Raw genomic sequence first — 26,854 nt, forward strand, 5'->3', positions numbered from 1 at the left:
TAATTCAAGAGTGCAACCATGAATCTATGGTGGACTGATTTCATGGTTAATCAGTTTAAATTATTTTAGCATATTTTTGGATCCTCATAATGATTTTAAATCTTTTGATGTTGAAAGTATATGCAACTTAACAAATAAATATTACATTGATGACTTTATTAAGCATGATAAAATGCACAAAAGCTATGAATTGGAACTATTTAAGCTTGACATTATTCATAATCAGGCTTCAGAAAATGAATTACACTTTTTGAGCTATGTTAAGTGTTGAAGAAGACAGGAATAGAAAAAATTTACTTCCTTGTTGATAGATTGATCTAACTTATCTTGACTCTTCTAGTTTTCACTGCAATATTATAATGTGCATTTTTTGCTATGAAACTCGTTAAGAACGAGACTCGTAATAGAATGTCAGATGATTTTTTTAGAAATTTGTTGATCATTCTCATTAAAAAGGAAATCATTTAAGGTTTTAACATTGATTTAATGATAGATGCCTTCAACTTTATGAAAAACCGTAGAGCTCAATTAAATGCTGAAGCTTAGCATGTAGTAGTTGTTAAAAAATATCTTTATTTTCCATCTAAGTTACTTTATATTTTTTTGTCAAACATTGAACTTTTAATATAACTGTTTTATAGACATTGTATTTGTCCCTCTAAACAAGAAATCTTGGCTCCACCGTTGGATTGGACTCTTATGATATAACACTGTCGTACTACAGTAACAAGCCACGATAAACCAAACTTCAATATTAATTTTGCAGTGATATATATGGGGTGCTCGATAATCAATTCCATACATTTTTTGATGGAAAAGATTGGCAACTGTGAACAACTTTGTTGTTCACACTAAATAAACAATGACATGAGTCATATGTTTTATAGTTGTTAATCTTTTATATTAAAAAATGTATGGAATTAATTATTGACCACCACATATATATCATTGTAGAATTAGCATTGAAGTCTAGTTTATCGTAGCTTGCTACTGTAGTACGACGGTGTTATATCATAAGAGTCCAATCCAATGGCGGAGCTAGGATTTCGCGATTAGAGGGGCAACTACAATGTTTGCAAAACAATTATATTAGAAGTTCAATGTTTGACAAAAATATAAAGTAACCTAGATGGAAAATAAAAGTGTATTTAAACAACTATTACATGCTAAGATTGAGAATTTTTAATTGAGTGCAATAGTTTTTTATAGAGTTAAAGGCATCTATTATTAAATCAATGTTAAAGTTTTGAATGATTTCCTTTTAAAAAAATTAATCAACAACTTTTTAACTAAATCATTTAAGATTTTATTATTAGTCTTGTTCTTAACAAGTTTCATAACAAAAAAAAGCAGTTTATAATGTTACAATGGAAAGTAGAAGAGTCAAGACAAGTCAGAACAATCTATCAATGAGGACACAAATTTTTTCCATTCTTGTCTTCTTCAACACTTAACATAGATGTCAAGCTTAAATAGTTTTAATTGATAGTTTAGATGCATTTTATCATGCCCAGTAAAGTCATCAAGGTAATATTTATTTGTTAGATTGCATATACTTTCAACATCAAACGATTTGAAATCATTTTGAGGGTCCAAAAATATGTCAAAAGTGAGCAATTTCACCACATTCTCATTAAATTTGGAACCCAATTCCTATAAGAGTGAGTATTAAAATTAATTGTTGATCAATTTTTGTAGGGCATCTCACCAAACTAAAAATTATTGTAGAGGCAAACTTATAAAATTACAAAAAAAAAATAAAAAATATGTTAGAAAAATTTTAAAATTGTGGGGGTTGTCATGGTCCGCAAAATTGTGACATGCGCAGCCCACAAAATTAGTTGGGACAGCAGCACAAATGCACCTCCCAAAGCCAGAAATCGACCTTGGACCAATACCGATTAGGGGTCCATTGACAATCATTGGGTTGAAGACATGCCATGCCACCCACTCTCGCAGGACTGTGGACTCAATAATATAAGAAGTTCATATGAAGAGCCCGAGGTTGAATAAAGCACCATATGATGGAATTCATGCAGGGTTAGGATCTCTCGCACCACAAATGCACATTGACAGCCCTCCATTAACGGAACACTTCTCCCTTCCAATAGACTTATCCAAAACCGGAGAAGAATTATATAACCCGTTAACGGGATATCTAAACCTTATACCTGACATATAGTATCTGTATGATGCACCAAACGGCAACATTGCTTTGCCAAGGTCACCATCTTTCTTTGACAAATACAGAACGTTCCAACATATAACCAAAGTCTTCTTTTAAGATCAGAACCTTCCCCCCATCCGAATTTGGCAATCAGCATATTAAGATCTTGATAGAACCCACTGAATTATGTGTAAAGTGTTAATGTAAAGGAAGGTTTGATCAGTAAAACACAATCCCACACACCGGATCAAGCAAAGGGGCACTAGGGTGCCAATTATCTGTACTACCCATAGCCCATATAGCAATGGCGTTAGAGTATTACAATAAAGATGAGAGCAAAGGACTTATATGCAAAATTTGGCTGAAAATACATTAACCTAGTAACTAAACTACTCAAATAAATATCAGCTAAACAACAATGATCCCCTTTTCTTTAGGGTAGCACCATGCAAGTGTGAAGGGTTGAAAATTAGAACATATAATTGGATTTCTCTTTTTAAGGTGAATACCCTCTTGTTTCTTGAGCAACACTTATGAATCCTTTTACTATAAGGCTTCTCTTGAATATTTGACAATATACATTATTTTTTCCTCAATACAATAATAATCACTGGTTGCATATGTAGGGTAAGGTCCCACACACATTGATGTAGACCATTATTAAACCGAAAAATAGATAGAATTTTCCTCAATTTTTTTTCCTGCTATACTTTTTTCTTCCAGTCCATGTGTCTTAGATTTGGGTTAGAGCTGTTATGTCGGTTCTCAAAGATAGAATCATGAGATCATAAATATAGTCAAAGTATATGTAGATCTTCACCAATAAGTAGATGTAGATAACTATTTTTAGCAATAAAAATGAACCTTTTTGACATTTGAGGTCTTGATTGTAATGGATACTCGATAGGCCTTGTCTTAATATCTTAATATCAGTGAAATTAATAAGAAGATAAAAAACTAAAGATAAAAAATATTTGTAACCTTTTAATCCCTCAAAAAATTTTCAGCATCTTATATAAGATTTACCTAGAGCCAAAGTCATCCAGCTTCTTGGCTTTCTTTTTTTTTTTTTACCTAGAACCATTATGTTAATATCTAATAGCGGTAGAAACAATAACATTTACCGGCACTCAAATTAACATTAATGAACAAAAATTTACCGAACATGTGACATAAAATTATATAAAGAATGTAAAATAGACACAAAGTAGGGGCAGGCCAATTTTTATTGGTAGCCCTACTGATTCTTCTCATGCACATGTTATTACATAGTCTTGGGAAGACAGATACCAAGTTTGATTGGCATGATAATTTTGGGACACTATGGCCTCTAGGGAAAAGGTTCCTTTTTGATATATCTATGTATTTTCCCATATCAAGATCTGATTTGTATCTTGCAGATTCTCTGATTAGTTAGAATGTTTTTCCTATAAAGACCCCCTAAAGTTAAATAAAAGAAAGAATCATCAGGGAAAAAAAAGCAAGAAAAGAAAAGCAAAAGGGTAATAATTAAAGACTTAAAGATTAAGGAGTACTATCTGATTCCCTGTAAAGGCTTCCAAGCTGGGTTGTAAAGATTAGAAGTGGATAGCATCTTCTCAGCTAACCTTAATTTCCCAAGAGAGTAATTAATTAATTAAGAAGAATTAAACTAGATCTTTTTCACTTTTCTTCACCATCATTTAATAGCAGAAGCTATAATCAACCAGATTTACGGGAGAGTCAAAAATAAAAGTTCCATTGAGTTACAAGAGTTCCTTTTCCAGAGGAAACATTAAGTTGCTTAAACCAATCCAGTGGTAGCTAGCTACTCGTAAATGCAGTTGGCATAACCTGCACAGACACCAAAACAACATAGATTTTAGCACATTTTCTCATCACATGACAAGATCACTGAATACAATAATAAAAGAAGTAAAGTTAAAGCAGAAAACAATAACAACATTCTAGATCCATCATTTAAGGCATGGGTTTCCATTTTCCTGTTTGACACTGTCTGACATATCAAATGGTTCAGTTTTGTAGATAACTTCAAGATTAATGATTCTTTACACTCTTTGGAGTTTCCTTGAGATCTCAGTTTTGAGTTCAAAACCAAACAACTAGTTAATTTAATAAAGAAACTGAATCCATATTGCATTTTTCTAACTGACAATGAAGGATTTGAATTGTCTTCACTTTAGAGTTCATAGTGTTTCTAATTTATAGGGTCACATAAATCATAACAAGTGACATTTAATAAAATAAGTGCAGTGCATTGGAAAGTATTACTAAGGAACATAAGCAAAATCAATGTCCTTAGTCACAAATGGATTGTCATTCACTCAGTTATGGTCATTAATCATTCTATGTTGCACTGAAATGTGACTTACTTGGATCAGTGATGACAACAAGACCAGAGCTTCTGAAATCACAATTCCACCTGTTTCTTCCCTTGGCTTGGTAGTAAAGATTCATGGCAATAGAAGCATGGTTCATCAGATTATCAGGAGTGAAGCAAGGACAACCCCTTCGCAGAACTCGGCAATCCACTTGAGAGCATGCGTAGTTAATGTTTGCCAGAAGTGTTGCCTGGTCTGATGATGGCTTAGCCACACACCAAGATTTCTGCGCCATTTCCATTTAAACCATTTTATAATCAATAAGTAGAAAAAAAGCCATTTGGTTTTTTAACCTTAATTTTGAGTTCACAATGTCTAAGAAGTTGATGTTACCTGGCCATTTACCATCATCAAAGTTCCTCCTAAAAAAGGATGAGAAGCAAAAGAAATTGGAAGGTAGTTAGAGTCATAAAACTAGCTATTCATATTCACGAAACCCAACCGAGATCTGGTCAAGTAAAACTAAATTGTAAAAGGTTAGAGCACAGTAAAGCAAAATCAAGGAACCAAATCAGTTAAAACCTGCTAAAACTGCAAAAAGTCTAGCCTTTCCTGTTAATTAGTCTACTTATTAGAAACCCAAGTCAGCTTAATACTGAAGCAAAAACATAAGCAACCATTAACGTAGAAAAAACCCAGATAAAATTCAACTACATTCATGAAAACAATGCAGGAAAAAGACCCAAAGCAAAGTACAGAGAAGTGAAACTGTGAAAGTCGAAAAAAAATACTTTTTTAGTTGTACTTTGTGATGTATACTGAAACCTGGGAGAAGATAACTACCTGAAGTGAAGGACAAGAGCAGGAGCAAGAGAGAGAGAGCTGCTACTTTAGCCATTGAAAGCTGTACTTGAGAATAGGAAATGAGTGTTGTGAACAGAAAGCTTAATGATGGTGTAATAGTTTGCGTTGTTTGATGAAAGCAAAGAAAGGCTGAGACTTTTTATCGTAGTTGAAAGAGCAAAGCGAAGAAAAGTCACTCTAACGGCTACATTGGGTGAAGAACCGTTCGGAGGGGATAGGAATCTATTGGAGAAAATGTACACAGGAAAGGACATAAAATTGTGGGCCTACCTTTAAAGAAGTCACTTTTCTTGTTTATCATTGTTTGTTTTCTTTGGTTTTGCTTCCCCATTTCATTGGTTCAATCTTTGAGTATTGTACTTGTTGAGAAAGAAAAGGATGAACGAAATTCTTACTGTTCTTGGGAGGAATATTAACCAGCTGAGATGTGATAACCTCCTTTGGATATAGCAACTTCCAACACCATCCTCTTCTTTTTCTAGGGAGTGACTTCCTAAACATACAATTTCGTTTTCCATTGATGATGTTAATGCAACAACTGTTTTACCATACTCAAAGTATAAAAGGGCTAAAGATTATGCCATGTAATTCTTATTTTCACACCTTGTGAACCTCTTTTCAAGGTAAACTTTAAATATATATATATATATATATATAAGAGTAGTAAATGTTGATAATCCGAATTCCTTTTTTCACCGAAAGCTAAGCATGGCAGAATACTCCAGGCATTTGAATTTGGCAAGTTGATCCTGGATCCAGCACTTTTTCACACTGAAAATGGCAATGCCGGACCAGGCACTAGCTGTGTACGTTGGATTCGGCGTTTAGACACCTAAAAGGGCTGGATCTTGCATGGGCCATGGGGGTTGCCATAATTGATGGACGTCAGATTCTCTCCTCTCCCAGGCATCAATTTTGCAAATTTTGGCACTTTGATGCCCAAACTGAATGTGAATTCCATGGCGGCCTGCCAAGGGCTAGGGGAAAAACAAGGATGTTAGAGATGGCGTAACTTGTAATCCTGTTTTTCTTTATTCCATTAAATAAAATTAACATATAGTTTCATGGCTTTGAAGTAATAAATTAATTATTCATTATAAATTATTCAGGTAGGATTTTGATAATGATTTTAAGATATCTATTGTTTGAACTTAATTATAAATAATAATTTTTAAATTTATATATTAATTTTGTGTTTATAAATTATTTATAATTAATGTAATATTTTTTTAAAATTTATTAATTATTCTAAATATGATTTTAAATTTTAAATTATGTTTATGAGTTAATTTTAATTTTTTAATTTATTTTTATTAAATTATACATAAAACTTTATTTTAAATTTATTTTAATTGATTTTAAATTAAGTGTATTTGTTGTGCTTTTATTTTTTAAAAAAATTATGCAATTTTATTGCTTACCCCTAAAAATAAAATTTTTTGAAGTTTATTGTTAAAATACAATGAAAAGCTAGAAAACAAAATAATAACCCCTAAGAATAGATATCGTTGTTGTGGTTTTATTGCTCAACTTAAGCTTTTCTTAATTATTTTTACTTTAATGTAAAATATTGATTTGGAATTTATCTTCTTTTTTTTTTAAAAAAGAAGAAATTTATTGTTTGATTAAGTGAGGGAAACATATCCCAATTACATCATTAAATCGTAATTCTCTAACTCTATTTGGGGATTGCTAAAGGGCAAAAAGTTCTCAAAAATACCGAATCCCTCATTAGTCATAGATTCTGCAACTTTGTTACCTTTTCTGAATATATTCACTATTTGAATATCTTATTGCTTCTGAATGAAACTATGGATGGCTTAAATTAAATCAGAATTAGAATATAGATGTCTCATCTGTGAAGAAATTGCCTAAACTACCAGTTTGCATTTTCCACTTAAAGTTCAATCTTCCAAAACCCTAAATCCCAAGCATATTTAAGGTTACTATATACACCTCAAAGTTTCACACGATAGGTTGAACATTACTTGAGTCGCATAATGCACAGTCCTTGCATGAACGTGAATCCTACATCATTGAGATAATACTCCTAGTGAGGAAAGTCATAAAGTCCCACATCGAGCACAAACTCCTAATGGAGAGTAAGGTGGATGTTATGGTCTTAGAGAGAGAAGTTATGAATCTCACATTGACTATGTACTAAAGTGATTATGGACATACGAAAGTTCACACAACATTCAACCTACTAGAATAATTCTGAGCATATGAAGGTTTACACAACCTTTAACCTATGAAGTACTTTTTTTGAGACAAAACAGTGAATCTAGAAGATCAAAACGAATAATATCTTACAAGAATTGGTATACACTGTGACACATAGCATAACCACCCTTCCATTGTCCACTTGAATCTTTAAGAACACCTCTGGTCTCTGCTTGGTTTATGGAACTCCAAAACGCTTCATCCCTATTTAATGCAATCCAATCCGAAGGCTAAGACTTCCACATGGTTACTAGGTGTACGTCCCCTATCTCCAAATCCTTGAAATTCATTATGACAAATTATCAAAACCCAGCTATTTTATATTGACAGATTGATTCTCATATATATATATATATATATATATATATATATATATATATTCAGTGAAAACGAAACTGTTACTCCAAAAATTATAGCCCAAGGAATGTCATTCTCATGCTTTTTTGAATAACTCAAGTTAGACATCAACGAATCTGGCAGAGAAAATCCATAAAATGAGTTAATAGACTCCGGCTGTAGAAGTCTTAGTCAAATCACATTAGCTAAAGGGCAATCTCGAAGGACATGAAGCACCTATTCTTCCTCCATATGGCATTGTCTGCATGATCCATCATTTGAAAGATGACGACGACGACGACGTTCTTTATTTGTAAGAACCCTTTCATGGAGGCATTGTACCAAAACCGACCATATTCTTTCTGGTTCGTTCCACCTCCATGCTAGTTGCTATTTCCCAGAATTGTTACCCAAATTTTCTAGATTTTGTTTGCTCAAATACTGATATGTCGAGGCCACTAAAAATTGTCCAGAAGCCAACAGTGCTGTTAAAGATTTAATCTTTTCTCTGTTTTGGAGTTTGCTAAATAATGAAGATTAGAAGCAGCTAAGAGTGACACGGCATTATGTCTTGCCGTTTTATCTTTGTATCGTTACTTTTTCTTTGCTTTGTGGTCGAGCCGTTGCTACCGTTGCTGAAGCACAAAAATCAATGGCATTTGTTTCTATGCTAAGAAGAGATTAGTTGATTTCGCATAATAGCCAAGCCTTGATCTAAGGATTTTAGTTTTATCTTTAGCAATATAAATACTATAATGATTTGAGTGCTCTATCAAGTAATAAAGTACGAGATAAAATACTTAAAAAAAATAATAGGTACCTTGTCTATTAACATCTTATAACATCAAGCTTAAGCCCACCTCTAGAGAGAAATAAAAAATAGTAAAAGAAAAACGAAAATACTAAATGAGAAGAATTATTATCTACTAGACACATGAAATAAATATTTGTAAAGTTATAATTATTTATAACTATGTCATTTTGAGATGATGGTTGGACTCTTAACATTGGTCTTTAAAATTCAGACAACATAACATGAAGAAATAACAATAGAATAGAACGTTGATTCAAAATTCTAAGTATCAGTTAGAAATGAAATGATTTATATTTATAAAAATTTTTTATTTAAAAGATACGTATTTTTAATTGAAAATATATAACGTTTATAATTCTCTAGAGAAAATATAAAAAATAGACAAAGTATTTTTTTTAACCTAGAAATGGCTGACAAGTCAGAACAACTAATCAAGTATAAAAGCGCAAAGACAAACAACTCCAACAGGCTTTTAACTGTATAACTTCTGTTTCCTTGAACATTTTCCCTTTTGAGGTCCTGGAAGTGGAGGTTTTAACTTGCAAAACAACACAAAAACTGGAAAGATGGGTGGACTGGGATCCATTTCCACACCAATGTGCATTCCTTCTCAACTTCTGAACCCCAATCGAAGAAGCAACTTTCCCAGAAAACGTTCACACCCATGTCTTTTATTTCGCAAATCTCACTCTCTGTCTCTTTCATCTCATTTCTCTCCTCAGAACAACAAAGTAACTGAACCCCATTTCACTTTGAAAGCTTCTGCTTCATCTTCTTCAGGTAAATTATCCGCATGTTTTTTCTTGTCAGCCTGTTTATTAAACTGAATGAGAAAAGTTTTCAATTTGCTGATGGAAACCTGGAGTTGGAGGGTTTTTTTTCCCCTTTATGTGCATTCAAATTGTTTTGTTGGGAATCATTATAGGAACAATGTGGAGCTTGATATGTTTTTTTTTATGAGAGTAAAGTAGAATTTAATGCTGTATTTTTTGCTAATTGATATTTTTGATAACCCCCTGGCTTGTTTTTTCAATTTTTAGTTTAATATATTGGCTAGGTAGGCTCAAATTTTTTGAGTTTTGCTGGCATGTTATATCTCCTTGGTATTGAGGATAATTTCATTTGCATAGTGGCCGTAGGTATCTGGGATGAAACCAATGATGTTAAGAAGATTAGTATCACTAGATTTTGTTTAGTTGAAGAATGAAGATTCTGACACAATTTTGGAAAATTTGGTAAGCTACAAGGAATATATTAATATGACTGGCTATTTCTCATAAGCAAATGATCATGGTTTTCGATTTCAGCATAAATTAACAATTAGGAAATCTTAACTTCTTGGCAGAAAGAGATGCTGGACAATTTGATAATTTTCAGCCATATTGTGCACACTGGCCCCAACGAATTCCAAAAAGTAAAAGGAAATAATCATCTATAATGTAGATAAGAACTGTCAAAACTTGGCATTTGATAGACAAAATGAAAAATTTTCTTAATTATGAATTGAAGTCCCGTGTTTATCAATATTACTCCTGATAAGTTCAACCATTCTTTAATTGCTTAAGCTTTCATTAATATGCAAATATTTTCAGGCTGATAGAATTTAAGTATAATCCATAAGCCAATTAATGGCCACAATGAAATGATTATAGATTAAGGTATAGTTGCATCGTGTACAAAAGGTGAAATTCTGCATTTTTCTTGTAATTTGCTAAAGGCTTAGCAAATTAGGGAATGTTGAAGTTTTCCAGCTATATTCTTCTTTGAGATGAGATGTACACTTTCAAAATCCTATAGCACCTTGGTCATACTGGATATGTCTTGAGGAAGATGGTTATTTTTTTGTGCTCTAAAGGTTAAGTGGGATGACTGCCATATTGGCTTGATATGGAGAAGATTGATGCAAAATGATAATAAAGCAACATAAGCAATATTGAAGATTTCATTCTTTTAAACAGGCAAAATTCAATGGAGGTGATATATATTAGCTGTGATGCAAGGGTGGCTATATATGAATTATCCTTTTTTATTCTAATATTGAAATTAGTTGATATGCTAGTTTTATAAACTGTAATGGCTGATTTCTCCATGTTTCCAAGAATATGACATAGCTGGAAGTATGTGAAAACAGTTTAGCTTGTACCATTGCATTTATTTCCTTAAAAGTAAGACCCTAATATCGTTTCTCCTTTTATCTATGTGCAGTAGGAGCTGCAGATTACACTGAGGAACCTGCAACCAAAGTTAAATTTCAGACATCCTTAAGTTTGCCTGGTTGCTCAAGTTCATTGTCTTTGCTTGGAACAGGTCAGTTGCTAAAGTAACAGAGGCCAGCATATCTATGAGCAGTACTAGTCATACAAACATTGTACGATTAGGAAAACTAAAGGAGAATCAAACAAGTTAGGGCTTCTACTTATCTTTCTTTTTGAAACTTATAATCATCATTAGTAATTATTATCACGTAGCTTTCATCGGCATACCCTTCAAAGTTCTGGGCTACCTGGAGGAAATGCACTATTGAACTTGGAGAGAAACATTGCATGAAATTCTGGGTAGTTAGGATATTGATACTCTTTCCTCTGACAGGAGAAGCTTTATGGTATATACTCCAGTAATTTAGATATTGAAAAAAGAAAGTTTTTCTTTGACTCTCTCGACTATGTGGAATGGCTGGGAAGATTTTTGTCAGAAGTTATTACTTGGAAATAGCAGTTAACATACTCGTTTTTGTAAAGTTGTGAACTATTTATTGATTATGGTGTACTATGTTAGTGATGCATGTGATTTCTAATAATGGCCTTTGAATAATTCTGCAGTTGTACAAACAAAACAATCTTTGCATTTGACAAAGCATTACTCAGTTGAGTGCAATTAGTAGTATCCCTTTAATGGAATGCTTTATACAACTGTCACTTCAGCTTCCTCATGATCCCAGGGTACAGGGAGAAAGTTTTTGCAATCATTGGTGTTAAGGTGTATGCAGCGGGGCTATATGTCAATCAATCCATCTTAAGTAAATTGGATGCCTGGAAGGGACAGTCAGCTTCACAAATTCAAGATGATTTGTCCTTGTTCAAGTCAATCTTTGGGGGTAATAATGATATATTGTTCTAGGTCTTTAATATATAGATAGTTATGGAAAGAGGAAAGAGACAATTTTAAGGTTGCCAATTAATTTTGTTAAGTGCAGTTCCTCTGGAGAAATCGTTACAGATTGTCCTGGTGAGAGATGTTGATGGTAAAACTTTCTGGGATGCTTTGGATGAAGCCATCTCCCCTAGAATTAAGGCACCAACTCCAGTTGATCAATCTGCTCTCTCCACATTTCGTAGTATTTTCCAAGGACGACCTCTTAATAAAGGAACTTTCATCTTTTTGACTTGGCCGGATCCATCCAAAATGCTTGTGAGTGTGACTTAAAACTGCTAAACTTTCTTTCTTCACATGGTTAAGGAGTAAAGCATTTAGCCATGATGTTTATCAACGACCGTCTGGTTTCTTCTCTTTTATCCCTCACCATTTTTGTCTTTCAGGTGGCTGTCTCATCAGATGGAATGCCCACTAGTACTGATGCTACAATTGAGTCTGCCAATGTAGCTTCAGCCCTTTTTGATGTATTTTTTGGAGATGCTCCAGTTTCTCCTTCATTGAAAACCTCAGTTGCCAATGGGCTGGCCTCCATTCTCAAGTAAATACAATTGAGTAAGTTTCCACAAGTTTTCATTTCATTTAGACTGTTAGCGCGGCTCACTTCTTGTATGTACCTTTAACTGAACAAAGTCAATGTAAAATCTTGTTGCAACTATGTATGCACTTGTAAATCTAGGCTTCTTTGCATATATTTCATTCGTTGGCATGAGTTTCCAATTTCAAACCATTTTGGCTACATGACATGGGCAAAGCCGCAGCCCTCATTGTTGCTAGAAGACTGTCTCAGATATCCAGAAACAGGAACAATAGGACTGCTGCTTCATTAAAGATAAAGGACCTTGATACAATCCTCATAATCAGGAGCAGTCACCCATATCTTAAGAACTAAAATTCTCATGACACGAGCAGACTCTCTTGTGGCAGAGTGGCCATGAGAGGCCAAATCGTTCATAATTCATTTTGGTTCTGCTTTCTGATAGAACATTCGAACAAACTGAACCTACTAGGTTCCCAGCCACGCCAAGACTTTGGCAACTTATATCTTATCATGTTTTCATTCCGGTGACCCAAATAGCAGCATGGGTAACAAATTTGGTCATGTCAAATTTGATATATAATCATTGCATTTCTTCCAGGGAAAGTTGATTCTCTCTCTCTCTTCCCCAAATTTTTGGGGCAAACTCTTGACTGAGACTTGGTTGTTAAGGCAGGAGCGGCATCAGAGCTTGTTTAAGTCCCACCACACTTACGAACAACAAGAAGTTGTTTACTATTATTCAACCAAAAAGAGGGTAAAGAGGATAAAAATGTTGTATGTGCAGGAGTTTTTGGATGGCTACAGAATGTGAGGTTAACAATCATTCACAGCTTTCTCCGACTTTATCTGCTCCAGCATCTTAACAACCTCAGCCATTGTAGGCCTCATGGAGGGATCTGTCTCAAGGCACATTAATGCTACGTTGAAAGTATTGTTAATCTCATCCACAGGACAAGAACCCAAGCTACTGTCAAGCACATATTCTTCCCTCCTTTCTTCAACAACTCCCTTTACCTGTTCAAGATGGTAATGAAACAGAACATCAGAAACTCTTACAACTATTTCCTATGAATCTTTAGCCAATATGTACTTGACAGTTGACACGGAAGAAAATGCCTCTGATGAGTAGCATACAGATAAAAATAACAAGAATTTTATGAACTCTTTTTAACCAATGACCGGAAGAGATGATTTCATCAGTTTATTGGACATTTAAATGGAGGTAGGCATTATCAAGTAATGGACAATTATGTTAAACTAAATCTTCATGATATTGGAGAGCTTACCCATGTAACAAGCTTTGTTCCCTCCTCCAGAAATGCTTCATCCGTTGGCCTTTTTCCTGTTAAAAGCTCTAGTAAGACAACTCCAAAGCTGTAAACATCGCCCTTTGCTGTTGCTCTTCCTGTATCGAAATATTCTGCAGAGGAACAAAGGTTAGTTGTTAAACATTCAAAAACTAGATGAAAAGAATGACTATAATTTTGTTCATCATACCTGGCGCTAAATATCCAAAGGTACCAGCCACAAATGTTGAAACATGAGTCTTGTCTGGCTCCATCAATGTGGCAAGTCCGAAATCTGAGACTCGAGCCTCCATGTTCTGATCCAGTAATATATTGCTTGACTTGATATCTCTGTGGATTATATGAGGGATACAATCATGGTGAAGGTATGCTATTCCTCTTGCAGCACCTAATGCTATTTTATATCTTGTTGGCCAATCCAAAACCTTACTGTCCATCGATGTCCCTGCATCACAGTTTAATTTATCATCAACTTTTGATCTTGTGCTTCGGGCATCAAGTCTGATCTTTTAACTTCCAACAAAATCCTACTTTCTGGAATTTTGATAGTTTTGAAATTTTGTCCTCTTTTCTTCAAAAAAAAGAGGAAAAATTATAGACCCTCTTAACTTTGACAAATATGGATGCTGAAAACTTGAAGATAAAACCAGTATTTGAAGAAAAAATGTGCATACCACGCAGAAAAGCATCCAAACTTCCATTAGGCATTAGCTCATATATCAGAAGATTGTAGTGAGGGGCGCTGTAGTATCCGTAAAGAGTTACAATGTTGCGGTGCTTGATATCCCCCATTGCCTCCAATTCTCTCTCAAATCCTTTATCTCTATCTTCACTTCCTCTATTTAGCCTTTTCACAGCAAAGGCCATGGTATCATTTATCACTAGTTTGTAAACTGTACCATACCCTCCAGCACCAATGATGTCTTTGTTGCTTAACTTCAATGTCTTCTTCAATAACACATCAGATGAGAGAGACTGCAACACTGGAGACCTAAACATCACCATCTTCCCTCCTGCATTCATGCATATGCCAGAAGCTACCAAGTTAGAAAAGCATCATTTTTGCCTTCATCAGAAGTCAAATTATAGGAAAAGAAAGTCAATCATTTAGAAGGTTCAATACCTGAGAAACCGTCCTCATAAATCATCTTCTTTCTTTTCCATCGCTTATAAAGCAGAATCCAAAGAATGGTCTTCGATATAATAAAGGCAATGCAGCATATGGTGATGTAAAATGCTATGCCCAGATCATTTGCCATTTATTTCTGCAAAGCAAGGTGGGAATTAACCAACTTGAAAATTGTTTGGATTAGCATCATACAAGTAACAGTCACTTCTCTTGAGATGCCAATCATCTAAACAGAATAGAAATTTTGTCAGCAGGATCAGGGAACAAACAACATATAGCTACCATTGACACATTTCTTAAAGCACACACTACTGTTGGAACTTATAACCTTAATTTTTGAAACCCACCATAGACAGTAACCAAGGTGCATTAAGAAGCTAAAATGAGTTTCAGACTAAAAATCCCAGTTCAACCATCCAAATGCATCTTCACCAGCAACATCTCCCAATTATTAGGAGCTAGCTGGCTACCAAACTTTCAAATCAACTCGTACACAGTAACTTTGAATTATTGCTCTCGAAAACTCTCTCTCTCACCTATCTTTTCAAACATAACAAAAAGCTAGAAGACAGCACATTTGGAACATGGCAATGAAAAATCCAATGGAGCTCTGAACCTAGCACAAAGAATCAACAAACCATTATCTAGCTATAAATCATTTATTAAACTAGGAAAAATAAAAGTGAAATGTGATGATACAAAGATGGAAAATGTGAACTAACACTAACTTGCCAATTGCCAGAAAGACTCCTGATACGTAAAGAAGCAGAAATCTTGGAGCTTAGAAGCTTGAACAATCTTCTAAATGGAATACCAGTTGGACCCGGAAACGAAAGTAAAACAGACAACCAAAAAGTGAACAGAAAACAGCTAGCTTGAAGACACTGTTCATTTATTCATTCAACATTTTCACACAGGTCAGCGTATATCTGAGAAACGACCAAACTCACTTTATGTCTGTATGCTTTCTTTGACATTTTTAAGTTTTGGCGCGTGTCAACTCCACCTTCGGGTGGAGCTGCGGCTATTTCCTCGTGAATTTTGGGGGGCCACGTCATGTGCATATGTGGCGGTCGGTGTCATTACGATGACACGTGTCTAAATCATTTATGGTTCACGGGTAAAGATGGTTGCCTACTACTGTTACTTTAGTCATTGAGCCTTTCCACCGGGGCATCCCTTTGTACGAAATTCAGGAGTGATTAAAATCAAATTCGAATAATTATTCATTTAAATTAAATGTAATTTAAGTAAAATAGTTCAATGTAATTAATCTATTGGGTTGTTTGGTCAAAATATTTGGTTCAATTAGATTTTTATTTTAAAATTTTTAAATTAATTCATCTAAAATATTAATTAATTTATATATATTATATATATTAATATATAAAAATATTTATATATATATTATGAAGAATTAATAGTAAATTTAATTAATAATATACTTAAAATATATTAATTTATTATATGTACATAGACAAATCATAATCATAGCAAATTAATATTAACTATATATATATTTATAGATTTACATTAATATGAAATTATAAATTATATATTTTAAATGATATAATTTATACGTTAATATTATAATATATGATAGTAAATATCTTATATATTATTATGTTATAATTATTATGTCTTAGTAATGTGGTAATATAAAATATTATGGATATATATAAATTGTATAAATATGTTATATATATTTAATTTATACATAAATATTACTATAACTTATAATAAATTTTATTTATATGATTACACTTAATAACTTTATTAATTATCACTTTAGTTTTTATAACATATTGTTTATAATTAGTTATTATTTATACAAATTTTAATATAAAACATTATAACATATAAATTGTGTCATTAATGTTATATATATAATAAAGTAATATATTATATATACATATATTTAATTTGTACATAAGCATTACTACAACTTATAATAGATTTTATTTATATGATTACACTTAATAATTTTATTAGTTATCACTTTAGTTTTTATAACATATTATTTATAATTAGTTATTATTTATACAAATTTGGATGTGAAAATTAAAATATTATAATATATAAGTTGTATTATTAATTTTATATATATAAAATAAAATAATATATTATATACAAATATATTTAATTTACACATAAGTATTATTATAATTTATAATATACTTTATTTATATGAGTACACTTAATAACTTTATTAGTTATCACTTTAGTTTTTATATTTAATTTATTTATATATTTTATAATTATGAATGAAGTTTATAAGTTTTAATATTGTAATTTATAAAAAAAAAGTGATAAAATTTTAGTCTATTGATTCAAAATTGAACTGATTGAATCAAATTTATATTTGGTCAGTTTGGTATTCTTTTATATTTTTTGGTTGGTTTTCTAAAATGTTTGATTCATTTGGTCCTTAGATATGACAGACCAAACCATTTAATCCACCCATTTGCTCACCCTTACAAAATTCTAACTACTTATAATTAGATCTAACAATTTGTCTATTCATTTCTTAATAATGTTGTGTAAACATAAGATATTAAGAGTTATACTGATAAATACAAACACGACACAACTAATTAATTGTGTTAAAATTTTAAACATATTCATAGATACATTTAATAAACGTGTAACATGATACGACATAACTAATATATTTATTAAATGTGTCGAGTTAAATTTTATACTACACAACACTATTAATTTAATTAAAATTTATACGATTTATGATCTGTTTACATGATTGATATGATTAACAAGATTAAAAAGATTAAATTGAAATATGTATAAATAATATATGATTATATTATTCAAATTTATCACAAAAAATTATAAATATCATAATATTTATTAAATATAATAAAATTCAATATCAATAAATTTTAATCATTATAACAATATTAGTAGTTATATAGATTAGTAAATTAGTCTTAACCATGTATTAAACGTGTTTACATAACATGTGAACATGATTAAAAAAATGAGTAATAGGTTATATGGGTACACAATAACACGATTGACTAATTATATCTTAAACATATCTTAGACGGATTAAGCGAGTTTTGTGTCTTAACTATGTCAATACAATTAATATACGATAATACGAAACAAGTTTGACTTAAACTCAAACTCACTTAAATTTATACTGTATTAATATCATATTATCATGTTGTATATAAAATTGTCATGTCTACTCATAATAAGGTGATACCACCTAAAAAAAAATTTCTTCTTAATTTTGATGTTAATTCTCATAATGACTCAAATAGTTCCACTTGTAAAGCTAAGATCAAAGAAAAGGTTTGAGTATGGAAGAATGATTAAGTTGACATGTAAATGTGTATGCTGTCGCCATGAAGCATCCACCACCTGTCCTTTTCTATTTATGTGGGGGTTGGGAATTTCTTTAAGCCAATGAGGCATCCACATCTTTTTTGGATAAAGCAAAGTAAATGCACACAGCTGTGAAGGCAAAGATAGTTAGGCACTTTTTATCGAATCATCCATCAAAGTCCAAAATCTCCCTTCACACTGCATCTGCTTCTATGGTGTTCATGCAAATGGTAGGTTTGAAACAAAAAAAAAAGCAGTTAAAATTAGGTAAAATTAAATAAAATTTTGCTGAAATAAATAATATTGTTTAAGTTTCTGTGACAGTTGACAGGAATATTTACAACCAAAAAACTGAAATTCCAAATTAAAAATTTCAAGACAAGTTGTAATATGAAGCTTGTAGATACATTCAGCAGGAGCTTTTAATAAACAAAAAGTGATTTCAACCTCATAATGCTCTTTTCAGTTCACTGACTCTTTTTACTAAAATTCCAGGTCAGACAAGCTTGGACTCTTGAATTCCTGGAGTTGGACCAGTTTCTTTGTCCTTTGGCTTATGATCATCAAGGTATTGCTGGTAGAGATAAGAAGCAAAACCCCAAATTGTCAACAACATGGCCAATACCTTGATGCCATCCATTTTTTCATGACAAAACAGCACACCGACCACAGGAACAAATGGCAGACACAGCATACTAACAAAATTGGAGAAGAGAGAAGACACCAGAAAGATTAGTCCTACAACTCCTACCGTACAAATCTGCCAAGCTAAAGCTGCTCCAACCAAACTCAGGACATAAAGCACCCTCCCATTTTTAAATGTCCCTTTAAATGTCTCCATCTCAGAATTTAGCTTCTTCCATTCTGAACTTGCAAACAATCCCGCTATGCAAACAAAAGTAGAAACCAAAGAAGTGTAGACTTGCATTTCGAATACAACAGAAAATGATTCCTTCTTCAGTACTTTTTCGAAGCAAAATTGTGTAAGGGAAAGCAATAAAGCGTAGGCTGCTGAAGCACCAACAGTGCATAAGATACCAATGACACGTTCTTTCTTTCCTCCTGAATGTTTCTCAGCTTCACGTTCAGAAGAATCAGGATGAACTGCAATCAATGAAGCTGATATGGTTAGAAGGGTTACCGACTTCAATATTAGGATTGTGAGTTTTTCCGAATTGATAACTAAGGAAAATATCGCGTTAAATACCAATTGGCTGGCGCAAATGAGAGAATAAGTTGAAATAGGAAGAGACCAAAGGCCTACTGAATACAAGAAGTTGTCTATAGCTGGTAGACAGCCAAGAGAAAAGTAAACCAAAATAAGAGTGAGAAGTGAAGGCTGGCTTGTGTTGTTGCAGGTACTTGGCAAGTTTTGAGGGGAAGGAAAATATACAAGTGGGAGAAAGAGGACTGGAAATCCAGCTGTTTGCACAAGTGCTCCCATCCATTTACTGTGTCCATGTTTGAAATAGAATTCGCCTAGAAGAACAGCAACGGATTGACCAAGCAAGAGAAAGCCAATGTTGAGTACCACAAGAACCCACCATTTCCAGCGCTTATCGGGCATGAACATTGAAACTTGATCAGCGGCTGTGGAAGCATCCTCTGGAAGAAGTGTTCCAATTTCTGAAATGGCATGGCACGTTAATTATACATCATGCCATAAGAGATGATTTGCTGAATTGGTTTTAAGACAAAATGAAGGGTGCTTTGGTATGTCTTAAGTTTATTAACACGTTAAAAGCGAAAGTGGACATATGTATTTCATTGCTGCAGTAGTGAAAATTCTAGGCCTTAATCTTATGGCTGACAGATATGGTATCATATATCCTAGATACTGTAACTTGAGGATAGGAACCCAACTGGTGTGAAAACTTAACTGTTTGTGCAATTAATCTTTTTCAACCACAGAAAAAGAGAGTGAAAATTCTAGTTTGGGCTATAAATCATATGAGACAGTGCCTGTTAAGTATTTGATCCTACAGTGTCAGGTTCATAAAAGGGACTATCAGAAGATCTGAAATTCAAAGCAAGAGAAAGATCAGTTTGACATTCAACTTTTACTATTTTTTGTTGGTTTGGGAAAGAGGGCTGCAGAATGGAGAGGTTGCCTTAGGCTCTTAGCTTTATCCTTGTACAAATTCAACTTCCTCTCCCACCCTTTCTACATAGGGAAAGAAGAAAGTTTCTAAATTATTTCTGTTAACTTTTATGCATCTAAAGAGGCAAAGAGAAGGGACAGAGCAAAAACCTGATTTGCTGCCTTGCTGAGCTTCAATTGCATCCATCAGCTAATCCCAAACAAACCAAACACAAGCTTCTCCAGGTGCTTTCTTGTGTAAGCATTGGGTTTCTTTCGTTCCTAAAGAATGAACCATGCAATCAATGTTTATAGTATAAAAACTCATTAGTAAAGTTCTGGACTCTTGTGATCTACAGATTATTCTTGGGGCGGCAGGATTTGTTCCTATATATTGGATTGTTGTTGTTAGATTAGATCCTCTAAACAATTTGTTTGGCACCAACCCTAAACTGCCTTATCCACCATGAACTTTCCTTCATGTAGGACTCAGTTTTTGTGACCACTGGGGCAACAACTATAATATATCCTTAGTAACCACTGTAAAGACATTTATTTGGCCTTTTTTAATTAAGTAAAATTCAGGTCATTTTCGGTTGAACCTTCAACCCTGCATATACAGTTGCAGAAATTGTATAAATACAAACATTGAATCTTACTTATGATACGGCATCAAACAACTGTTCAATTCTTCTGGATGCCATTGACAATCAACAAATGATAAATTTGACAGGGCAATATGCTTCATAGAATGGTTTGCTATGCCAATTTTTGCATCTCTGTTGAGGGAGATGTTAGTGAAGGCTGAAAGAAAAATACTACACCTGGGAGACGGATAACAATCAGTCTCGCTGGACTAAAATAACACCCAAAAGAGTGAAAATATACACACCATAAAACCTCTAATAACAGGCCTAGTACAATGATGCCCAAAGGGTGGAGATGAAATAACAGCCTGCTGAACCACCAACCCATGAACATATCAGTTCTACACACTAAAGAGTGAGCAAGGCCATTAACTTCCCAACAGATATTACCAAAGTAGACTTCACCAATGTCAGCAATATGTGGATCAATCTAATTGAAGGTAACACACAAATTCCATGGGCAATCTGCAATCTTCTTCACCCAAGGCACAATTGCCGTCGAATCTGATTCAACCACCAGCACCTTTTTCCCTTTCCAACTGGTCTTGGAGAATATTTTCAAAGCAAATCTAGTATTATATTTCAGCAACATTAGTCTACCACACCCATTTGGCCAGAAAACAAAGCTAGAACAGAGCCAGAGGAATTTCTTAACACTCAACCACAGTCAGCAGGTCCCGAGAGATGTTACTGGAGAAGGCAGGGGAGCAAGTCACAGAATCTTAGCCTGAAAACAGGATGCCATCAGCCAAAGCTCTACACCAATGCAAAGAACAAAGCTTACAAAGAAAAATAATCTCATCCACCCACCTCCTTTTCGCATTAAAGCCAGCCTCTTATCTTACCAGCCATGGAGAAGCAGCAGAATAGGAAGCAAACCACCAGAGTAATCCAGAAATGGCCAACAAGGATTGCAAGAGGAATCTGATGCTGAGGGGATGAGACCAGAATAGCATCATCGGAGAAAGTAACTTGCACCGAAACTGCAAGGAAATTGAAATTTGAACCTGAGTATCTGAACCTGCCATCACCAAAATATTCTTGTGGTTACATTTTAGACATGACTCTTCCAGGACTTATGATGTAATGAATCAATTACGTACAATTACATTACATAGCAAAATAAGAGAGACCTGAGTAACCTAAGAAAAAAAAGGGAAAGTAGCAGCAGCAGTGGTGGCAGTGGCAGCAAAAAGCACGCAAATGATCCCTACAAAGCCAAAGCAGAATTCAATCTACTTCCCAAGAAAGGTCAATAACTTCTTATCATCCTGCATTTTCAAGTATTAAAATTAAAATTTAATTAACAGTTATCTATAGAAAGCGAACTGAAGTGAGGTGTTGCCCACCTTCCCAACTGAGAGACCTCAGGTTCTGCAAATATGAGGTGATTTTACTATTGGCACTCATTTCCGTTTCTCAGGAGCTATAAACAAAAAGTAAAAAAATCAAATATTTTTAGACATTTGATGACAACAATAATTAGTCTAAAGTATACTTCACTCTTCCAAGAATCCCCTATTGTGCTATCTCATTATTTATTGTGTATAGTCAGACATAGTTAAAACTGGTACATTTTTGAAACTCAGATGAGTTCTAAAATTCTGCCGACATCAACTAGATGCAAGTAAATATAATTGGAGATATGCTTTAGAAATAAGACAGACATGTGTGAACTATTATATGAAACGATGAAGTAAAAATCATAAAGCAAAGCCAAAATCTCACCAGGAGGCTATAATTGAATTTCTACGTTTGGATCTTAGAGATTAGCTCCCTGATTGCATAACCATTACCTAGTTAGGACACATCACCTGAATACAAATAAGTATCCTTTAGCAAACAGTGAAAAACTTTATTGATATACCAATTAGCATCCCCACTCTCACCTCCCTTTTCATTTCCCCTAAAAGAATGTATAACGAAAATAATGCTATGAAAGTAGGTACAAGTGACCTAGAGACTTCATCAGCTTTTTATATCCCATGAATTAGTGCTGTAGAAAACTCCAAGGTAGTACCAGGTCATAATTTGTCACAACAATCCATTCTACTTTACTCTTGCCTCAGTAGCTGTTGCACAACACATCAATTGCTTCATAAAATGATGGATAATGAGCACCCTGTTAGAAAAAGCTGCCAAAATTATGAGTTTAATCATCACCATAATCCACAATAACAAAAATGCCAACAATGGCAGCCTGGTTGCAAATCACAATGCTTTCAAGAATTTTATAATGGTGACTTGACAAGTTATCATGCCGACATCCGTTATCCTTGCTCATGAGATAAACTTAATCCTCTTTGTACAATATTGGCATTTCTTTTACAAAAAAATATCGGGTTGAAAGAATGCATAGGTCCAAATTCCCAATATTAATGAATGTATACAAAATACCAAGAAGAAAAAACAGAACTATTAATATAAAAAAATTGACACTAACTGGTAGGAAACTGGACATTCAGCTTCTTTGGTTGTGGCACCTGGTCAAACAATTTACACAAACATTTATAATATTTTTAATATCTTTTATGCACTGGTAATACCATGCAGGGAGTTTCATGAAGGGAGGGCTTCAGAATGTGGAACCCTCAGGGGCAAGGCTATGACATCATGTTGCCATTCTTGAAAAAAAACAATAAAATAACAGCTATTCCCAGCCATTCATGAGACTTACGTGGGACTAAGGATGAGGCACCAACAGAGGTAAAACATTTGTAGAACATCTTGCATCAAAACTACCATCTACCATTGTAACACTCCTTTTTGGCACAGGGATGACACAGACAAGCACCTTCTGAAAAGCCAAAGAACATTACTGATTATACAAAATGACGGCATACACTATACATACCCAATAAAAGGAAAAAAGTGCTTTGATCTGCAGAAATTTTAAGCATGGCCACAGCCCAGTGACAGAGAAGCTAGATTGCTGAAGGCTGAAAAACCAACATGCAGGGTATGTTAAATGTGTAATATTAGAAGCAAAAAAAGCTTGGCATAAAGAGCCACGGAAGCTGTTACATAAGCTCTTTGAATCTCTGTGTGCCAAGTTGTACAACAGTTGTGTGAAAAAATAATTCTACACGTTACATGAGAAATGCAATGTACTTTCAATTGGGGATCATCTGCTTAAACCTATTGCAAATGAGGGTCACACTATGGAGATTGAAGATGAGTAATTAGTAGCTCCAACCTGAAACTTTGGAGTAGATATGCATAAGGTTATTTAGCATAAGGGATGTTCCGTTGGTGAGGCATATTATCTTAAGGTACCCTAATAAAGCTCACCTCTGCTTTGAATTGATTATATAGTCAATAGATTACAACTGGAGGTTAAATTTACTGATGCTCAAATTTCTGCATGTACAACTAGAATAAAACTTGGTTAGCATAAAAAATTTAATTAATTATTATCAAAGTGTAAAAAGAAAGGGAGAATTTTCCCAATTGACATACCAAATATCTACAAGCATGGTAGTTTCTCTGATTCTTACCATTTTTCCCTTCTGCGGCTAATAAGTAATATTCCATGGGCGTGGAATTAATGTTATGTGACTGCTAATGGAAGTTCAATACAAAAATAGAATTATACATGCATAGATCATTTAGAAGGAGGGATTGTTTCCATTGGTGAGGCATATTATCTTAATGTAGTCCAATATATAAAAGCTCACCTCTGCCTTGCATTGATTTTATGGCCATTAATTAGATCTGGAGGCTGAATTCATCCTTGGTGTTTCATAATCATGTTCAGACTTCTGTATGTACAAGTAAATCAACACTTGGTGATCATACAAGTTTTAATTAATTGTTCAAAGAGGAAAAGGAGGGAGGATTTTCCCATTGACATACCTAGGATTGAATTTACAAGCATGGTATATTCTGCTTTTTTCACTCCTTTTCTACGAAAAACAACTAGTTTTCCTCTCTGGCTTATAAGTAATCTCTTATTAATACATGAGGCACAGGAGATATCTTTGACTACTTCATCTTTATGCCATTTTTCTAGATTGAGGCAATTAAGTATTAAAATCTTTCAGCAAAGAGAGGTTCTGAAAGCTCTTGCAGTGCTGGTATTCCAAATTAGGGGACTTCTTGATGACAAGGAAAGTTTGAAAGGTGGCCGGCAGCATCATTATCACCAATGGGAAGTTGTCCATGGCAGATTTGTATGTGCACTCCCCAATGTGATAATGGTATACAGATTTTAACAGCAGAGATCCAAAGTAACATTTAGTTGGTGGGGACACAGTCCTCTGAGATGGAAAATCCAACATAAAATTAGACTTTTATCGATGAAATTTATTCTCTTCCTCTACATTCTCTTTATAAACTCAAAAAGCAAAGAACTAAACATGAACATTAAAATACTAAAAGAAAAGAAAGTAGTTCACTGTTCAACATACTCAATGGAAGCATAATTGGTATGGTTTAATCACTTAAAGAGAAAATTGATAACATAGAAGGAGAGAGAGACTTAAATTTTCTTTAAGAAAATGGCAATCTTCTGAAATCCAAACAAATATGCTTCTGTATAAACAACTAGCGATTTCACAAGCCAAGTATATATATAACTTATCAAAAATTAAAACACAATTTTGTCCATGAAACTGTGTATATACTCTAACAATCGCTTTTCAATTCTTCAATGTACATGACATATAAAAGCAGAGGAAAATCAACTCACCTTTCGTCCTTGATCTTTTTAATCAGTTTCATAAGTCAAAAAGACGAATCAAGAAATTCACACCTGAAGTTAGAGGAGCATAAGTGTTTTAATGGTTAAATGTTGCAGATTGTTGAGCATGCTATGTTGAAGTGCAAGTGAAATGAAAAAAAAAAAAAATGAGATGCTTGTACCTGATCTTTCAATAGAGCTATATATACCAACTGCACTTTGAAGCTTTCAAGCCTCAAATGTGGCTGTAAATTAATTATCAACAATAACATATCAGACTTACTATTATCTTTATATATCTAACAAAAATAAAATGAATTAATAATCAGATTTCAATTATCTGGCCTATCTTTCAAATGGTTAATACCTTTTGACTTTCAATTTCAAGATTTCAATCTCTTTGGGATAATGCTGTTCATTATTGATTTGAACATTAGCTATGTCCTTTATCCCTTTCGCACCGTTCTTCTAGCAAAGGACAATCATCAATCTGAACATGGCAAAGTAAAAGAAGCATGTCTTTTTCTGGAAGAGATGTGAACTTAGAGCAATCATTGATCTCTAAAGACTGAAGAGACGTGAGGTTTTGAAAGCCCTCCAATGATAGCAATTTCAGGTTTTCGAAATCACATATTGTGATATCGCTGAGAGGGGGAAGCAACATCATTCCTATCTCCTCTTGCAGAAACAACACCACATCTAGATATTCTTCACCATTAATGAACAGGTTTTTTGAGAGAGCTGAGTCTATGCAATCCCCATTGAAGTAGTGACCTACAAATATTGGGTGCTCTGTTGCCAAGTGACATTAGGTTGGTAGGGAAATCCTCTTCTGGAAAGAATATGTCAGCTAAACAGCCAACAAACGTCACTACCTAAAGAAAGGTGAAGTTGTGCTAGTATATTCTTCTTCATCCACCAAACATTGTAAATTCTTGCAATCTTCAATCCTCAATCTTCTTCAAGTTGGAGGCAGGTTATTCATTAAAACAGAAACCATTCTTGGCCACTGGCAATCTCTATATCCGCAAAGAACGTGACCAAATGCAAGACCTTTGGTAGCCTTTGAAGTTGTTCACATTTCATAGTTGTTAGACATTCAAACTTGCAAATCCTTTCAAGTTGCAAATGCTCCTCTTCTGCTTCCTCTGGCTGTAGAGATACAAGTCAAAGTTGTGAACAATTCAAAATTCTCAGCCAAGTGAGAGACATTCGGCTCCCAAGCGATCCCAATTCCTTTTGCATT

General features: G+C 33.7%; 4 protein-coding genes across 17 annotated transcripts; 1 reads left to right on the forward strand and 3 right to left on the reverse strand.

Moving 5' to 3' along the window:
* Positions 1–3,848: 3,848 nt before the first annotated feature.
* LOC110419744 (Carbohydrate-binding X8 domain superfamily protein) lies at positions 3,849–5,571 on the reverse strand. The gene is made up of 4 exons (XM_021432839.2): positions 5,332–5,571; positions 4,882–4,910; positions 4,540–4,774; positions 3,849–4,000 (listed from the first exon to the last, which is right to left on the reverse strand). The coding sequence occupies exons 1-4, from the start codon at positions 5,384–5,386 to the stop codon at positions 3,975–3,977; spliced, it is 345 nt and encodes a 114-aa protein (XP_021288514.1). The 5' UTR covers positions 5,387–5,571; the 3' UTR covers positions 3,849–3,974.
* Positions 5,572–9,209: 3,638 nt separating this feature from the next.
* On the forward strand, positions 9,210–12,432 carry FAP3 (Chalcone-flavanone isomerase family protein). The gene is made up of 5 exons (XM_021432513.2): positions 9,210–9,505; positions 10,931–11,032; positions 11,664–11,819; positions 11,919–12,133; positions 12,262–12,432. Exons 1-5 carry the CDS (start codon positions 9,292–9,294, stop codon positions 12,418–12,420), a joined length of 846 nt encoding a protein of 281 aa, XP_021288188.1. The 5' UTR covers positions 9,210–9,291; the 3' UTR covers positions 12,421–12,432.
* A 692-nt stretch (positions 12,433–13,124) lies between these two features.
* LOC110419449 (Protein kinase superfamily protein) lies at positions 13,125–15,565 on the reverse strand. Its single transcript, XM_089784064.1, has 5 exons — positions 14,847–15,565; positions 14,398–14,736; positions 13,914–14,168; positions 13,703–13,836; positions 13,125–13,430 (listed from the first exon to the last, which is right to left on the reverse strand). Exons 1-5 carry the CDS (start codon positions 14,980–14,982, stop codon positions 13,230–13,232), a joined length of 1,065 nt encoding a protein of 354 aa, XP_089640190.1. The 5' UTR covers positions 14,983–15,565; the 3' UTR covers positions 13,125–13,229.
* Positions 15,566–18,496: 2,931 nt separating this feature from the next.
* LOC110419431 (putative purine permease 11) lies at positions 18,497–26,848 on the reverse strand. Of its 14 annotated transcripts, none has more exons than XM_089784063.1 (11): positions 25,976–26,848; positions 23,605–25,853; positions 22,884–23,049; positions 22,656–22,741; positions 22,277–22,353; positions 22,061–22,198; positions 21,738–21,948; positions 20,940–21,654; positions 20,452–20,562; positions 19,745–19,826; positions 18,497–19,304 (listed from the first exon to the last, which is right to left on the reverse strand). In XM_089784063.1, exons 9-11 carry the CDS (start codon positions 20,482–20,484, stop codon positions 18,697–18,699), a joined length of 723 nt encoding a protein of 240 aa, XP_089640189.1. In that variant the 5' UTR covers positions 20,485–20,562; positions 20,940–21,654; positions 21,738–21,948; positions 22,061–22,198; positions 22,277–22,353; positions 22,656–22,741; positions 22,884–23,049; positions 23,605–25,853; positions 25,976–26,848; the 3' UTR covers positions 18,497–18,696. The 14 variants fall into 14 exon arrangements, with proteins under 14 accessions (XP_089640189.1, XP_021288162.1, XP_021288163.1 ...); XM_021432487.2 differs by having other exon boundaries at positions 18,500–19,826; positions 20,452–21,654; positions 23,605–23,724; positions 25,618–25,680; positions 25,791–25,853; XM_021432488.2 differs by having other exon boundaries at positions 18,500–19,826; positions 20,452–21,654; positions 22,884–23,062; ... (1 more) ...; positions 25,618–25,680; positions 25,791–25,853.
* Positions 26,849–26,854: the final 6 nt, after the last annotated feature.

Source organism: Theobroma umbraticum, unplaced genomic scaffold, assembly GCF_002168275.2.
Source record: "Theobroma umbraticum cultivar Fairchild unplaced genomic scaffold, ASM216827v3 scaffold_67.0, whole genome shotgun sequence".
Taxonomy (NCBI): Eukaryota; Viridiplantae; Streptophyta; class Magnoliopsida; order Malvales; family Malvaceae; genus Theobroma; species Theobroma umbraticum.